A 17,275-nucleotide genomic window follows, 5' to 3' on the forward strand; every position below is an offset into this window, starting at 1 on the left:
GGTTTTATATACACCTGTCGGTTTTGTCTCCGCCAAACTCCGCCTCATGTGGCTTTTTCTTGGCTCGGAAGGTTATAAAGTACGCTATGCTCTCTCCGAGCAGGCTACTTGATGAATCCATAGGTTTTATTTACACCTATCGGTTTTATCTTCGCCGAACGCCGCCTCATATGGCTTATTGTTAGTCATTTGGCACCCGGCAGGTTGCGTTGTACACTATGCTCTCCGAGCAGGATACCTGATGAATCCGTAGGTTTCATATATACACCTGTCGTTTTTACCTCCGTCAAACTCCGCCTCATATGGCTTATTAATAATCGCTCTTTCGGTGTTTGGGCTCTCTCCGGGCGAGATTCTCGGTGAATCGGTAGGTTTCATATACGCCTATCAATTTCCCTCCGCCAAACTCCGTCTCCGGCGAGATTCTCGATAAATCGGTAGGTTTCATATACGCCTCTTCGGTTTTTCCTTCGCCAAACTCCGTCTCATATGACTTATTAATAGTTGCTCCTCCTGTGTTTGGGGTCCTAATTTTCCTCTCCTGGAGGCCGGCCAAGACTCAGTCTAGTCTGGGGTCAGCAGCTTCGGGCGAATCAAAGTCGGGAAATTCCTATGTCCATTCGGTGGACATTTGTAATGTTCCTTTCTTTGGCGCCCAGTTCTCAGTGTCAGTTGCTGAAGAAATTGCTGCCCCTTTGTTTACCGGAGTCCAAGAGTTGATCCGGTGCTCTTAAAATAAGTTAGCTGTTTACGGAGAGTTTTCTGAAGACGTTGTGGCCTTCTGTCTCGTTCTCAAACCTGTCAACATCATCCCGGAGCGATAAGTAGGTGCGAGAATAAGTGAGGCAAACCTTTTCCGCTAGATCTCGGAATTAAGCTTTTGGCTAACTTTTCCTTTAGGGGATTCGTTAGCTACTCATCCCTTTTGGACGGTTCCTGGTCTACCGTCCCTAAGGTGAAATCAATTTAGAAAGACCCTTTTAAAAAAAAAAATAAATAAAAATAATAAATAAAAAAAAAAATAAATAAAACAAGAAGACCCGCTCCGGGCCCCTCGAGGACGCCTTGGATCTCTAATCCGGTGCCGTCTCACGAGTTTGGCCTTGTCTTCTGGAAAGGGACACGGCCCAAGCAAAGCAAGGCGGTTACCCCTCCTTCCTTTGTTACAGACTCTTTACGGGTCTCCTTATAAGGAGCTCGATTTGGGAGTCATTGACAAACTATCAAACTATCTATCTACCTCATGGGTCCGTGCCTTCCCTTTCCCAGGAGCATAAATCCCAAAGAGTTTAATCTCAAGACTCATTGTCAATGAATCACCTGTAAATCCTGCTCCGTTCCGGAATTCCTGCTCGTTCGGACACCTCCAACTCTTTTTCCCCTTAGATCTGGGGAACCTTTGGCGCTTAACCCTTTATGCTTTCCAGCATGAAGGCACCCTCCTATCGGGGTGTGGGCACATGGAGGTTGGTGGAATTGCATTTCTTCCCTTCCGGTCTGGTATCCCCTTATCCGGGTTTTACCAGACTGTAAGAAGGAGCATGGTATCTGTCTGGCAAGATCCCTAAGAGAGCCCTCATCTTCCCTAGGGGCTGGGCACATCGTCTCCGTTGAGAATTCTAACGGAGTGGCAGGCGGAGAATTCAACAAGCTCACGCCAGCTTTGGGGTCTTACTGTGCTCTCTTTGGGAGACCTGCTTCCTACCCCTTGTGCCGAATGTAGCCCCTCTTATCAACAGGCTTGTTTTGAACATAAAACCGCTGACACATTTCCGGGAGACAGTTATCACAGATACGTTGACAATGAATCTTCTAACCCCGGACTTCGCTTCTAATTTATTCAGCGTACAGCTCCTAAGCTTCCGGAGTCAATTCCTGAAGCTGAAACAGGTGTAAGGCAGGCTTGCCAGGCCCTGGAATTCTTTGAATTTAACAGAAACAATGTCTGTGATATATAATGGCGGTTCGTTGTTTCGGGTCCTGATAAAACCTCTCGTCAGGTTTTCAGCAGGTCCTGTTTTGTTTCATCAGTCCGGTTGACAGCTGAAAACACATTTTTCGCCAGCCACGTTCCGCCTTGAGCCGAAAAGTCTTATGAACAGTTTCACCTGGAGAATTATTCTTTCCCCAGGTGGGCGTTATTCGGATCCGTCCGGGGCTACTAATGTTAATCAGAGCCTCCGTTCTCATGGGTGTCTACCTTACGGGCGGAAACAATCTGATCTTGCCGGGCCCTACCCCAAGTCCGGCAAGAAGTTCATGTAGTTCAAGCGCACCCCTGCTCAGGCGGTGGTGCAGGCTCTTCAGGTTCCTGCTCCTGGACAGCCGTCAGCCTTTCACTTTCAGCCTCCACCTCGATGTGTGCTGGTTCAGCCAACACATCAGCCCCTTTGTAACTCCCCGTGTGTCTCTGCCTCCCCATGTGCCTCCGCCTGAGTTTTCTTTGCTTCATACGAAACCCAAGGAAAGAATTTTCACTAGACATTCTGCCAGAGGCTCTGACCCTCGGGGTTATCATAGGAGCAGGGAAGCATCCTGCTCTTCTCCGAGAATTTGGGAAGGCATACGCTTCAGGGGAGGCAATCAAGCCTCCTCCCAGTAGTATTTTTCATATGGGTGGGAGGCTGTACCATTTTCGGGGCCACTGGAACTTCAGTCCCTGGGCCCAGAGTATAGTTATCAAGGCCCGGGGTGGAGCTGGACTATTTGTCCCCCTCCCCCAATCAGGTTCGGTCAGTTTCCGGCCAAGGTTCTGGAGGACTTTGTGAATGGCCTGTCAGGCTTTTTCAGTCTGCCAAAGAAGTTCCCTTCCACTGGAAAATTTTTCCGGGCGTGTCCCGTTTATTTTCCCTCATTCAATGCGACAAGTCTCGGTTGCTTACAGTCTTGTGGGTTCGGCTCCTACTACTCCGTGGAGCCGTAACCACCTCTATAGACCTTTCCGACGCTTCCTTTCACATCTTGGTTGCAGGAAGGTTCTATCCCTTCTTGGGATTCAGACTCGGGGAGCAGGCGTACCCCTTCAGGTTCATGCCCTCCTCAATGCAGCCCCCAGAATCTTTGCCAGTTTGAACAATACCGTAGTTCAACAGCTCCGGTATTAGAAGGCTATGCTAGCCGCATATCTAGTTGCCTGGCTCATTTGGGCACCCAGCGTCCAGGAATTGCCTGAGGGTACCGGTCATTATAATCGGTTTTCTAGAGTCTTTGGGCTTCTAAGTACACACAAAGGAATCCCACCTGAATCCGGAGGGTAGCCTTCAGTAGTTGTGAATACAGTGGAAGCGGAAAGAGATAGCAAGGGCAACCTAACATTTCATCAACACAAGCATACCTCTCGCCGTGCCCAAGAAAAAGGTCTTGGGCTCTCTCTCAGTTTGCTTCAGTGACGGTTCTCCTTCTGAAGTCAAAGCTGGAGTTTATATCCGGGTATGGCAGAGTCAGGGACGTGTCTCCTGGTTCCTCCTGTTTGAATAATGGCCTCCGGCCTTGAACAACTGTCAGGTGCTTATCGAAGTCAGTTCCTCTTTTCCCCCTCCTGCCTCAGTATTCCACACCGTTACCTCTCTGGGCGGGTGGGGTGGATATTTTTGGCCCCATGAAGTACATGGAACTTAGTCGGTCACGTTCGGCAGTTCCATATCAACGCTTTGGAGGGCTGTGGCAGTCTTCCTGTCCTTGGGGAAACTTCTTCCTCCCAAGAGGATCCATTTTAGGCTGGTTCTGAACAAAACAGCAATGGTGCGCTGCGTAAACAAGTGGGTTCAAACTCGAATCAATTATGGTTCATCATTCAGGTTATGGTTCATTCTTCTCCATAACCAACAGGCACAAGTGCCTCTGTCTGCCACCCTTCTCGTAGGGGTCCAAAAGGTCACAAACTATCTTGTTTTCCCTATCCAGGGCCTCACCCCATGGTGCCGGAATAGTCTGTTTCCCCGTGAACCTGTTATTTAAGTCCTCATTCAGGTAGTCCTGTGATCTTTCCCTGGACCTGAAGTAGGTCTGTTTGCAACCCCAATTCAAACCACAAATCTATCAAGCTGCCACGACTGGTATAAACTCAGCCTGCGTCAGCCTCCTCAAAGTTCTGGTGCCCTGGCTTTGTGGTCTTTGTGAATTTTACAGTTTGGGAGGAAACTGATATTGGTCCTGTTATTACTGTTTTCCTAAAATCAGTCAAGGGATCCTACTCTACTGCAGTATGGTTCTGCAGTTAAGTAACTAGCACTCTTCACATAGTTTTTGAAGCTATAGTAATGATGCGGCGCATTGGCCCCGGGAAAGTGTTTTGTTGGAACCAGACTCACAGGCCCTTAACTTTCATCCCTAAGGTCTGTGTTTGTCTTAGAGACCAGTACTCCGTCCACATTCGGTTTCCTGGTCTTTGAGTAATGTATCGGAGTTAGCTTCGTAACCAACAATCATCTTGTTCTTACCTTTCCTTGTTGGGGAAGACCCAAATTTTTAATCAGCTTAGCTTCTAGTGCTAGTTTTCATGTACTGTCTGCCCTGTCCAGCGGAACCAATCATTTTGGTTTCCCCTCATCAGGGTAGTGTTGCGAATTCCTCATCCTAACTTTCTATCTACAGTTGAGGGTCCTCATTTTCGGTGGTCACCTTGGAAAGTACTCCCCCTTTCACAAGGTCTGTCTCTGTGCCCAGTTTTCTCCTTACAGGCTTTTTGTAGACAGGACCTCTCAATTTTGTCAGGTCCTCTCTTTATTTAAAAAGGGGGGGTACTGTCATTGTGTCTGCTATTAGGCAGAAAGTATTTTTTTTCTTAATACAAGCCTATTCAAGTTCAATTCTAAAGCTCATGATCTTAGACAGTGGCCACTTTAATTATTTTCATTACATGAATTTAGAGGACCTTACTAATGTTCAGGTGGAATTCTCTCTAGTTTTCAACGTCACTAATGTTCAGGTGGAATTCCCTCCTCTAGTTTTCAACATCTCTATTTAAAGTCTTTAATAGCATAAGAATGATATTTATTTCTCTGTTATTATTTCACCAGCTGACACGGGGCCCTGATCCAGAAAAAGGATTTTGACAAAGGAAAAATCTATTTCTGGGAGGGCCCGTGTCACCCGGTGACCCTCCACTGTTTTTCATTCTCTCCTCCCATGGTAAACATCATTCTAGTGGGGTGGGTGCTAACATGGAATGCGATTAGTGTTGCCTTGTGTACAGTCCGCGAGTGGTGCATGGGCTTGTATCGGCACCTCTCTCGTTGGGACTTTTGACATTGGGAATCTTTACAGGGCAGGGTCCCGTGATTGTGACAATCTCACCCTTTACCATATACGACTCCATTTCTTGGAGCTCGCTCTGGGGGCAGTAACCCCAGCTTTACATTTAGCTTTTCTCTGGTATCTAGCAACGGAATTACCTAGAAATAAGTGCTGAATGGATTATTTCACCAGGTGACACGGGCCCCTCCCCAGAAATAGATTTTTCCTTTGTCAAAATCCTTTTATTACAGTATAAAAATAGGCTATAATTTTATTTCTTTTACTCATGTGCATCTCCTTTTTCCTACTGTTATGGTGATAGACTACTCTAATTTGCTTTGGGTAAACCTTCCTAATGGCTAACACTTAAACTTAATTGCTTTTATTGTTGTATACTTGTCAGCTGCTGTTTACATTTGGCATAATTTTCATCCTTGTAAACACAAAAAGATGCAAATATAATGTTCGTGAGATTAACAGGTTTTTACCATAGGAGTGTGATCCTTCTGCTGGACACTATTTGGGTTACCAAACTGCTGCTTGAGCCGATTTTTTGAATTTCAGATATTTTTGCACGTCTGTTTATTCTAGGTTTGTGAATTACTTGATTACATATATCTTTTCAGCCAATGAACTTTGCTTTAAATATTCAGTTCTATTGTGTAACTTATTTTCAGTTCTGCAGTTATATTATGCAACTTATGTTCAGTGGTAAGAGAAATTACACTATGGAAAACAAATGCTGTGAGCAGCATTTTAACTGGAAATTCTTTTGAATGTAGCTATTCCTGAAATGGGGTTTCAGCAGTTGAGCAAATACAACAATTTCAGTTATTAATGTCATGAAACTGAATATTCAAATCTGTATATTCAGTAAAATTTTTCAGACATTCAGTGAAAACTGTGATGTCTTTAGAACATTTAAAGAACATTTTGGTGAAGTGTACTCCGATTTATTTTTACAACTTTTGTTCCTTATAATTATGTATTATTGTAAACATTACTGCTTGAAACTGACCTTAATAACTTCACAGGTACCACTGGTCCTCCTAAAGGGGTCATGTGTTCTCAAGATCATCTGACATGGTGTGGAAGACAGTATCAAACAATCCCTACACCGTACAGTGGCTGGTGAGGTTGGTGTCTCTTATCTACCCCTGAGCCATATTGCAGCTCAGATTCTGGATATATACTTGAGTGTCAACATGGTTGCAACAATTTATTTTGCACAACCGGATGCCCTAAAAGGATCCCTCGGCAAAACTCTTCAAGAGGTGATTTAAGATTACTGTATTGTATATATAATTCAGAATAGCATCCTCCTCTGTAGAAACAAAGGCTTGACTGGGAGACAATAATTATTATCTTTCCTACAAGCAGTAAAGTAGTATCTCTTCACACTTATACTGACAGTGACTTAAAACTGATAAAACGAGCTAAAGGACTATGTAATCAAAAGTTTACCTTCAATTAGCTTCTTTAATATGTTTGGTAAAACTCTGCCAACTAATTTACTATGCTCATAAGGTTATCTCACATGTGGGTTTAATATTTATATACAATGGTGACATATCCTTCAAGAAGGCTATATTCTAAAAGAGTACCAATGTATGTATGTCTTGGATATGAGAGGGAGTTCAAGACCACTCTGTTCTTATCAGTTTTATGTTATGCAGTAGCAGAGCAGGAGATCTCGCTCAAAAGGTGATGAGTTCAGATCCCATAAGTGGCAGATAAACTCTTCAATTCTGAATCTGAAGTTTGTTGCTAAAGTTCTGGCAAAGCTCTGGCAAAGAAAAGTATTTAATAAGTAATTCTTGCCTGTCAGTTGCTATATCTTTCTTGAATAACCATAAAGCATTCAGAGAATTCATACTTTTTTGATAGTGTAGTCTCTTGTTTCATCCTCAAGGAGTTACCTTTCCATGGTTTACCAGAGCTCCAAGGTGACCAAACTAATATCACTGAATTCTCTTTTGGCTGGTCTCATGGCCAGATATTGTGTCATAGGGATAAACACCATATCACATGATGGAGTATGTAATGGACTCAAATATAAGAGGGCACTTTCCCTTATCTTCAGCAAAGCTGTCCCCGGGTTGTTTCCATTGTCAAAACCTGCTAAAAGAAGAAGTGATTAATGCGCATGCGCAGTTCGCCATATTGTCGACAAACAGACCTGCATGGAAACCAAGAAGCCATTCCCTTTCTTTGGTCAACACATTACGGTTTAGTGCGATTACAAGCACTCTTGAAAACTCTTGCTTTTTCTCTGATTTCTTTAGCAAGCATCATGGAAATATCTAAAATAGCAAGTTAAGTGCTTAATTTTAAGTTCCAGTTAAAGTTTTAGTTTTAAACTTTTGGAATTGGTAATTAATGTGTGAAACCTGGATACCCAGTGTTTCTTGCTAACGCATGGTTGGCTCTTACTCACGATCACTAATTGCTAGTTTTGAAAAGCACAAATTCTTTTAAAAATCTGTAATTCTAATTACATGTTTTAACTAAATTTAATTAGATGTTTTAACTAAAAGAAATGTTCCACAATTTATCATTAATATAGAAAATCCTTTCAGATTATAAGATTACAATAATCTAGGCAGTAGCCTACATCAGATTAAGTGAGAATAATTTAGACTAGATTAATAGTGGATGTTGTTAGGAGCCTATAACCTAAGATTACAGAGCCTCAAGTGTGAACTAAATAACCTGGATTAGGTAGTAACCTAAATTAGGGAAGTAAGAACCTTTTAAGACATACCGTATTATAGGCCTAAGCAGTATCCCAGTATCCTTGTTTAGACAAAGGACCCTAGGGTTAGATAATAACAATAGAGCTACATATTAGTAAAATTTTCTCCTTTTATATAGACTGTACACTTGCAACATGATCTAAATAATCCAGGACTAGGCAGTACCTTATATTAGGTTAAGTGATAATCTTTTATGAAACATCGAATTATTGGACTAAGCATTAGCCTAGACCAAGTAACCTTGGAATAGACGAAATAGTAATCTGTCTAGATGGGACAGTAGCCTAGCTTTAAGGCTACATATTAAAGTAATTGTGTTTCATGCAACCCATACCCCTAAGTGTGAATGAAATAATCTGGATTAGGCAGTAGCCTAGATTAGAGTAAGTGATAGCCTAGCTATAAGGTTACACATTAGTGAGTTACTGTTTTATACAATAGACCAAATAGCCTTGGATTAGATATAAACAAAAACCTGGGTTACACAAAAATGGTAGCCCAACTATAAGGTTACATATTAGTGTAAGTTTTTATTTATATAGCCTATACATTTAAAAGTGATCTAAAATAATCCGGATTAAGCAATACCCTATACTAGGCTAAGAGAGAACATTTTAGGAAATATTCTTTTATTGGTCTCTGAGGTAGTTTAGACAAATAGCCTAGAATTGGATATAAATAGTATCCTACGCTTAATACAACGATAACCTAGTTTTTAAGACTCAGTAACCCATCTGTAAGGCTACATATTTCTGGGGTTCTTACATAGCCTATATCCTTAAAGGTGATATAAACCTCGACCAGGCAGTAGCCTAACCAGACTAAGTAGGACCCCTGCTTTCAGGAAATATCCTACTATGCCTAAAGCCATAGTTCAACTTAAATAAAGCAGGGGCTGAATATCAGATAAAAGGGTAGTCTCAGACAGATAAAACAGTAAACTAGATTATAAGAGGGTTCTTTCCTGTATAGTTTATATCCTTAAGTGTTTTAAATAAGTCTAGAATAAGCGGTGGCCTAAAATAGGTTAAGTGAGAACCCCATGCCCATGGGCCAAAAGTGGCCCGTTTGATTTTGAAAGTGGCCTGCTAGAGGAAAAATAAGAAAAAGTATATTTCACTTTTTTATATCATAAAAATTAGATTTACCACCTACCCTGAATAAAGGAAACATTCCTTGCAAAATCAATAATTACAAAGAAAAGTTTCATTGGTCTGTTTTGTGTTACATCATATTTTCAAACGATGCAATTTACGAAAAATAGCAAAGATCATCATATAAACAGCTGTACTACTAACTGGGCTCTGTTTTGGCCTTGCTTTAACATTCTTATTCTGTAGTTATCCCTTTTTCATTAGGAATCAGGCGCTGAGATCGCAATTTCCTTCTCTTTTTTCCATATATACATATACACACACATACATACACAAAGGTGGCCCACATGACTTTTTGTTTTTTCAAGAGTTGCCCTCAGATTAAACAACTTGGATGGCCCTGCTCTAAGAAATCCTCTATTCTTAGCCTAACGTAGATTATGCCAGAAGCATTAACCTACGCCATATAAAACAATAGCTTGGGTTAGTTAAACACATTAGTTTATAGCAGCTAGTCTGAATGGCATAGCATTCAAAATCAAGTTTCACATGCCTGAAATCTTAGAGGGTTTAAGTTAACATAGATATTTAATAAAATATATTACAGCTACACACTTGTAATCAAATTAGCCTCTAATATTGAATATTCTATCTATATAAGGGACTACAGACAATTAGTACTAACTAGTTCCTAATAACAACTTGTTTTATATCACTACAGGGCCGCGATTATGCAAGACCCTCAGCTCAAGTGTTCCGCAGCAAATTGCTCGGTTCGTTTTTTGCCAGTGGGTATGGCCCATAATACCTGCCATGAGCATAGTCCTTGAACAAAACAAGGAAAATTTTAAGGATGAAACAGCTCGTTTTAAGCTGTCTTCATAGGTCCTAGGGTTCAGTAGGGGTGAGGAGGGGGAAGATTATATCTTTCCGGCAGAACTCTGGCAGCAGATTTCTCAGAACAAGATGTATGTTTGGGCCAAAACCCAGTAACATCAGTCCCCGGTACCTCCCAGGTTAATCCTGTGGAGGAAGTAGAGAAATCTTTACACGGGGGTGACATTCTTACTAATGAACATGAAGTGGACATTGCCACTGAAATGGCCCTGCTGAACCCAGAAAGATCAGGGACACAAATTTCAGCTAACCATGGGAGAAACCTTCCAGAAGGAATTCTATCCCCCATGCAGCTATCAGATGCTGAAGAGGAGCTTTCCCCCAAAAGGGATACTAGGATCCAACTAACCCCGACTGAAAAGACTACATTTTCGGAGGGGTACATTAACTCACCCAGGACATCTGCCCCTTGGTTAACAAGCAGTTACAGTTCAGTTGTTGAAGCTCAGTCAGATTGCGCAAGCTCCCCAAAAAGGGATACACAGTTTGTGGCATTTGATCAATTATTATTATTGTAAGGGTGTCATACCACCTCTCCATTCTTGTTTTGCTCCTCATATGTACATTAATCACATCATATATGTTACTTGTTATTGTTTCAGATTCTTTATGTATCTCATTGTATGCATCATTGTACGGCCTTTCCGCCAATATATACCGGGTGTTTTGAAATTAGAGCTCCCCCCCTCCACAGAACAAATAGAAAGTTATGAAGTTTTCTGCTATAGCCTATCTCCAAGTACATTATTTTAAGTTTCTATTCAGCTATTTTTCATTTTACATTTCTTGTATTTTCAGACTGAGTGATGGAGTTAGATACAGCCATGGATAATGACTCAGAGGAAATCAGATGGATTGACCGAATCAGGGCTATAACCTTCAGAGAGGCCAGGGATGCTGGCGCATCCTTCATTTCACGTTCCTGAATAGCTAAATACATTAAAAGAGATGAATCCTTTGTTAAAAGAAAGTGGAACAAAAATCCATATGACTGTCACCACGAAAAGAGTGAGAATCTTGGAAGGCCCCGAAGTCCTTTCTCAGGAGTCAAAAGACATCATAGCTGAGGCAGTGGGTAGACCAAGAAAGTCTTTACGTAAATTGGCGCTTGAACTAGAAACAAAAGGGAAAGAAGAGAAGTTAAATGCTGTATATCGTGAGTTGAAAAAATCTGGTACCAAGCCATTTCATGTTATCAGCAAACCCAACATCACTCAGCAACAGAGAGAAGACCGTGCATGGTTTTGTGGTTCATTTCTTAAGATTGGGATGAAGCTGACTTTCTCCATGTTGCCGCATCAGATGAATTCTTCATTTACACAGTCAGGAAGCCAAATCATAAAAATTACATCATTTGGGCTGCAAAGTTGGATGATATCAGCAAAGACGTGCGCTATCGCCAAGTTGTGAAATTTCCTGAATGTTTGGGAATTTTTCTCTGTTTCACAGCCAAAAACTTAATGTGGATCATCAAAGAAAAAGGACAGTCATGGATTGGCGAATACTTCAGAGAAACTGTGCTTACTGGTGGAGTATTTCCTTTCCTCAAAGATCCTGAAAATGTGTTATCTGTTGAAGAAGTCACATTTTTGTATGATAAGACGCCATGTTTCAAGGCTCTTCAGACACAGGAGCTGCTTTGAAACAGTGGTATCAATTTCTTCTCGTCAAGTGAATTTCAGATAGCTCCCTGACCTTCATGTGTGTGAAAACATTGGTAGTATCTTAACGGATTGTGTTGAAGCGCACAGTGAACTATGATGGTATACCAAGCCTCGGCGACCTGCGAAGAGAGGTGACCGAAGTGCTCAGGAAATGGAGTTTGAGTCTCAGCTTTTTGCAATTTGCTGAAATCCTACCCCTCAAGAATGCAGGCTGTGGTACAGGCTGATGGAGGCAACACAAAATATTAAATACTTAGAAACTTAAATAAATACCTGTTCTGAATTACTTTTGTTTTTGTCCATATCAATTTTAGTTTATGCTGTAGAGGGGGGCCTCTAATTTTGAAACACCCCTGTATATCTGCCTTGTACATGTTCTGTAACTCATATATGTCTTCTTATGCCTGTTAACAAACACAATTTCTGTATGGACGCAGCAGGGGGCCTCAGGTCGCCCGCTACCTTCCCGTCTCCTTTATAAACACCTGTCGAGAATAATAAAGAATCAGTCTTTCACATCTGACATTTCTTGAACCTCACACTGGTGACCCTGGAGTGACAGGTAGCGAAATTTTGGCCCAGCCATCAACGGACTAAAAACGGCCTCAGCCTGCCTACCATCAGAGAGCCTTTAGCGGACTAATTATGGCGTCAAAGTTTAGGCCTCTAATAGCTCCCTCCTGGTGGAAACCATGCTATTAACGGACTAAATACACGCGTACCCAAAAAGGACACGTTTTGGCACTTTGTTCGACCACTTGAACAATCAGCACCATTAACGGACTCAATACGGCGCATTTTCCCGTGTTTTGGTGCGTGAGTAGTAAAGATGTCGGAAGCTGAACTTCAATGCGAACCTGTGAGCATTGTCTGTGCGCCCCTGTCGCCAACAAAGCCAGACGCGGTCAAACTTCCTCCGTTTTTGCTGCAAAACACGGCATCATGGTTCCTGTGCACAGATGTGCACTTTTGCGTGGCGAGCATCTCAGACAATGCTATCAAATCCAACATCACCATGATGCCACTCCCAGAAGAGGTGTTCAACAGAATCTCCCCCCGGCTCAACATGCAGGCGGACAAGGTCACATACGCAGCCTTGAAGGATAAACTCATCCAAACTTACTTCACGCCTGTGACCGAGAGAGTGAAGTGCACACTCAACCTATTATCCCAGCCCCTTAGAGAAGCATCACCCATGGAAGCCTGGGACAAACTATGGGGGTTGGTAACACTGCCAGGCCATGACAAAAACGGGAGTAAGAGGAAGGTAGACTTAACGAGAGCGAGCTTCCTTCAGCGCCTCACGCAGGAAGTTAGGGGCCAGACAAAAGATGCAGACGCCCTCGACATGGACGCCTCAGTCGACGTCAACCAGAAAATACATGAGGCCACCAAGGCCTTGAAACACGCTGCCGCCCTCACAGCCGCCACCCTTGAAGCCTGCAGCCTGATGGAGGAGAACGACGACAGCAAGGGAGACATCAACGCCGTTTACAGGAAGAAGACACCATTCAGGGAACACAGGACATAGTCAAACCTGGCGTGGTGCTTCTTCCATAGAAAATTCGGCACCAATGCCAGGAACAGCAGACCTCCTTGTTCCTTTACAAAAATTGACAAACGCGGCCACAAGTAACAGCTGTGGCTGCGAAATTCAACTCCCCTCGACCAGCAGGCTTCTTCATCAGAGACGAAATTTCGAAACGGCGCCTGCTGGTAGATACGGGAGCAATGCAGTCGGTCTTCCCGCCATCCAAGGAAGATTTAGAAAAGATACCTGATTCAACACCTGCCCTCATAGCAGCAAACAGAGCTCCCATCCGCATGTATGGCACGACGACCCGGACTATCTCAATTCTGGGCTGCAGATACCACTGGCCCTCCGACATTGCGGAGGTCAAGCTTCCCCTGCTGGGCGCAGACTTCCTAGGACACCACGGACTTCTGGTTGACGTCGGAAGACAACGCCTCCTCAACACAGGAACCTGCCATTCCCTTCAGCTCTCCACCGGACCTGGAATGCCCGCCATCTGCTCCACAGCCCCCAACAGCTACACGTCCCTCCTACAGGAGTTCCCGGATGTATTCAAACTAGAGCTACGCCAGTCACCAGGGTCTTCAGCAAAGCACGGCATCTTCCATCATATCACCACGACGGGCCCACCGACCCATGCCAAGTTCTGACGACTGTCCCCCCAAAAGTTACAAGACGCCAAACGGGCCTTTGCAGAGATGGAACAGATGGGCAACTGTAAAAGAGCATCAAGCCCGTGGGCGTCTCCCCTCCACATGGTAAAGAAGTCCGATGGTTCATGGAGGCCCTGCGGGGACTATCGGCGCTTGAATTTACTGACAACACCAAACCACTACCCCCTCCCTAACATGCAAGACCTGATAGGCGCCCTCCACGGCGCGAAGATTTTCTCCAAGATGGACCTGCTGAAGTCATACTTCCAAGTCCCTGTGCGTCCCGACAACGTCCCAAAGACCGCCATCATCACGCCCTTCGGGACTTATACATTTTTCTATCCCACCTTCGGTCTCGGGAATACAGGTGCCACAGTCCAGTGCCTGATGGACACCATCTTGGGGGATCTGCCTTTCTGCATCTGCTACGTCGACAACATTCTCATCTTCTCCAGGTCCCCAGAGGAACACCTTCACCACATCTGCGCTGTCCTGAAACGTCTGCAGGACAGCTGACTAATCGTCAGGTTCAACAAATGCATTTTTGGGACTGAAAGTAGACTTCCTAGGGCACAAGATTTCCCCAGCAGGAGTGCGCCCCACAGCCTCTAAAGTAAAACTATAGGGAATTTCCCAAAACCACAAACCATCAAGGCCCTTCAGGAGTTTCTTGGGATGATAAACTACTACTGACGTTTCATCCCAGTCGTCACCAGCGCTATGTGCCCCCGACATCAACAATGAGGGGCATGCAAAAAACACTGACCTGGGAGGCTCCGCAGCAGCAGGCATTCATAAAACAAACACAGCCCTTGCCAATGCAACTACCTTGACTCACCACTACCCCGCAGTTGCCCTCAGATTGACAACGGATGTCAGCAACATTGCCTGCAGCGCAGTACTCGAGCAACTAGTGAATGGTGCCCCCCAACCCTTGGCCTTCTTCAGACACAAGTTTTCGCCAGCAGAGACCCACTACAGCGCCTACAACAGAGAGCTGCTGGCTATCTACCAGGCCGTGAGACACTTCAAGTACCTGCTGGAGGGGACCTAATTCACAATCCTAACAGATCACAAACCCTTGGTGCATGCATTTGCAAAGCCGGGAGACACATGGTCTGCAAGGCAACAGCAACACCTGACCGCCATCTCTGAATTCAGGTGCACCATCAACTATGTCTCTGGCATGAAGAAACCAGTAGCCGACGCCCTGTCGAGAGTAGAAATCAATTCCCTTCACCTCGGCATCGACTACGAAAACCTGGCAAAAGAACAAACAGCAGACCCAGAGGCGGCAGACTACAGAACGGCAGTGACGGCTCTTAAGTGGGTAGACGTGCCCTTAGGAAACTCGAACACAGCTCTCCTCTGTGACACCAGCACAGGCCGCCCCCGACCCCTAGTACCCGTCTCGAGGAGAAAGAAGGCGTTCGACATAGTCCACGGTCTCTCCCATCCATCAGGGTGCACAACGGCGTGCCTCATGACTGACAAGTTCATTTGGCATGGCATCAACAAGGACATCCGACAGTGGGCAAGGAGCTGCTTCTCATGCCAGACGAGCAAAATATCCTGGCACACAGAATCCGGGGTCGGCGACTTCCCCTAGCCTCGTTGGCGCTTTGGCCACATCCACATCAACTCAGTCAGGCCTCTTCCACAGTCGGGAGGAGCCAGATACCTCCTGATGACCAGAGACCGCTCCACCCGCTGGCCCGAGGCAACCCCCATGTAGGAGGCATCAACAGTGTCATGCGCAGAGGCCCTCCTCTCCAGTTGGATCAGCTGTTTCAGTGCCAGACAGCATCACTACAGACAGGGGTCCAGCCTTCCTGTCAGAGCTCTCATTCTCCTTGGCATGCCTGATGGGTACAACACTACTCAGCACAACGACCTACAACCCCGCAGCGAACGGCATGGTCGAGAGGGCACATCGCTCTCTTAAGGCAGCTCTCATGGCACGTTGCACCGATGAGAGATGGAAGGAACAGCTCCCCTGGGTCCTGCTGGGTCTCTGCACCGCACTGAAAATTCTTCCTGCTGTCAGCCGATAACCCACTCCTGAGGTTGAGGGAACTCGCACAGAAGTTCGCGCCTTGCCATAAGACCTTCACCGACAGAACCACCTCCTACAGCCCACCCGCCTTAGACTCCTGCGCCTAAGTCTTCATCAGGGTGGACGCCCTTTGACCGCCCTTAACCAGGTCCTACAGGGGGCCCCACCAAGTCAACAGGCAGGCTGCCAAGGCATACCTCCTTGACATCCATGGGCGTGAAGGCTGGGTCACCATCAACAGACTGAAGCCGGCATTCCTGTTGGACAGCAAAGTATACGAGGAGGGAGGCAGGTGCCCCAGAGTTCCCCCTCAGTACCTCCCCGCAGACACACCTGCCCGCCCACCAAAGAGGGGTCCGGGGCGCCCAGGGGACACATCAAGCCAACCCCAGATGTCGGTTCCACCCCACGACCACAGTTCTCCAGGAGTAGGGGCCCACTCCAGCTACCTCAGCAGTTGTGTAATTAATGTTGTTTCATCCAATAATTGCTCCTCTAATCATTGTGGGGGGGGGGTGGTATTTGTAAGGGCGTCTAATCGCCTCTCCATTCTTGTGTTTCGCTCCTCATATGTACATTAATCACATCTTATATGTTACTTGCTATTATTTCAGATTCTTTATGTATCTCATTGTAGGCATCATTGTACGGCCTTTCCGCCGATATATAGCCTTTTACATGTTCTGTAACACATAATATATGTCTTCTTATGCCTGTTAACAAACACAATTTCTGTATGGACGCAGTGGGGGCCTCAGGTCACCTGCTACCTTTCCATCCGCTTTATGCATTATAAACACCTGTAGAGAATAATAATCAGTCTTTCACTTCTGACATTTCTTGAACCTCACATTATTATTATTATTATTATTATTATTATTATTATTATTATTATTATTATTATTATTATTAATCAGAAGATGAAACCTATTCATATGGAACAAGCCTACAGGGGCCATTGACTTGAAATTCAGGCTTCCAAAGAATATGGTGTTCATTAGGAAGAAGTATGAGGAAAGATCCCATTCACTCATTAAAAAGGAAAAAATAAATTAACAAATTAACAAACAGATAAAACTGTATTGAAATGCAAGGAGAATAGTATTAGGGTAGTGATGCATTGCACCTTCGCTTGAACTTCTGAAGTTCCAACTGCATGACATCCCTGGGAGGCTGTTCCACAGTCCAACGGTGTGAGGAATAAAAGACCTGGAACTGAGAAGTTTGACAGCAAGGCACATTTACTGCATATTGGTGCTGCTGTTCAGCGAATCTGGTTGCTCTCAGCAAGAAAACGGGATCAGGGATCAATTGTGCATGTGAAAGATCTCTGTTGTAATACAACTTGTGAAAGAGTGACAAACAAGAGACCATCCGTCGATGGTC

The 17,275-nt window shown here is 44.5% G+C and overlaps 1 protein-coding gene and 1 long non-coding RNA gene across 3 annotated transcripts in view; one reads left to right on the forward strand and one right to left on the reverse strand.

Annotated features, from left to right (window-relative positions):
- The window catches only part of LOC136844912 (uncharacterized), a 511,857-nt gene that overhangs the window by 259,988 nt on the left and 234,594 nt on the right, over positions 1-17,275 (reverse strand). The gene's annotated exons all lie outside the window — the stretch shown is intronic.
- Positions 1-17,275, forward strand: part of LOC136844911 (long-chain-fatty-acid--CoA ligase ACSBG2-like) — a 227,558-nt gene that overhangs the window by 89,177 nt on the left and 121,106 nt on the right. The window contains exon 9 of the mRNA XM_067114238.1: positions 6,361-6,509. Within this exon, the coding sequence (XP_066970339.1) occupies positions 6,361-6,509 (149 nt within the window). The remainder of the gene's footprint in view (positions 1-6,360; positions 6,510-17,275) is intronic.

The sequence above is a fragment of the Macrobrachium rosenbergii genome, chromosome 13 (genome assembly GCF_040412425.1).
Source record: "Macrobrachium rosenbergii isolate ZJJX-2024 chromosome 13, ASM4041242v1, whole genome shotgun sequence".
In the NCBI taxonomy this organism is placed as follows: domain Eukaryota; kingdom Metazoa; phylum Arthropoda; class Malacostraca; order Decapoda; family Palaemonidae; genus Macrobrachium; species Macrobrachium rosenbergii.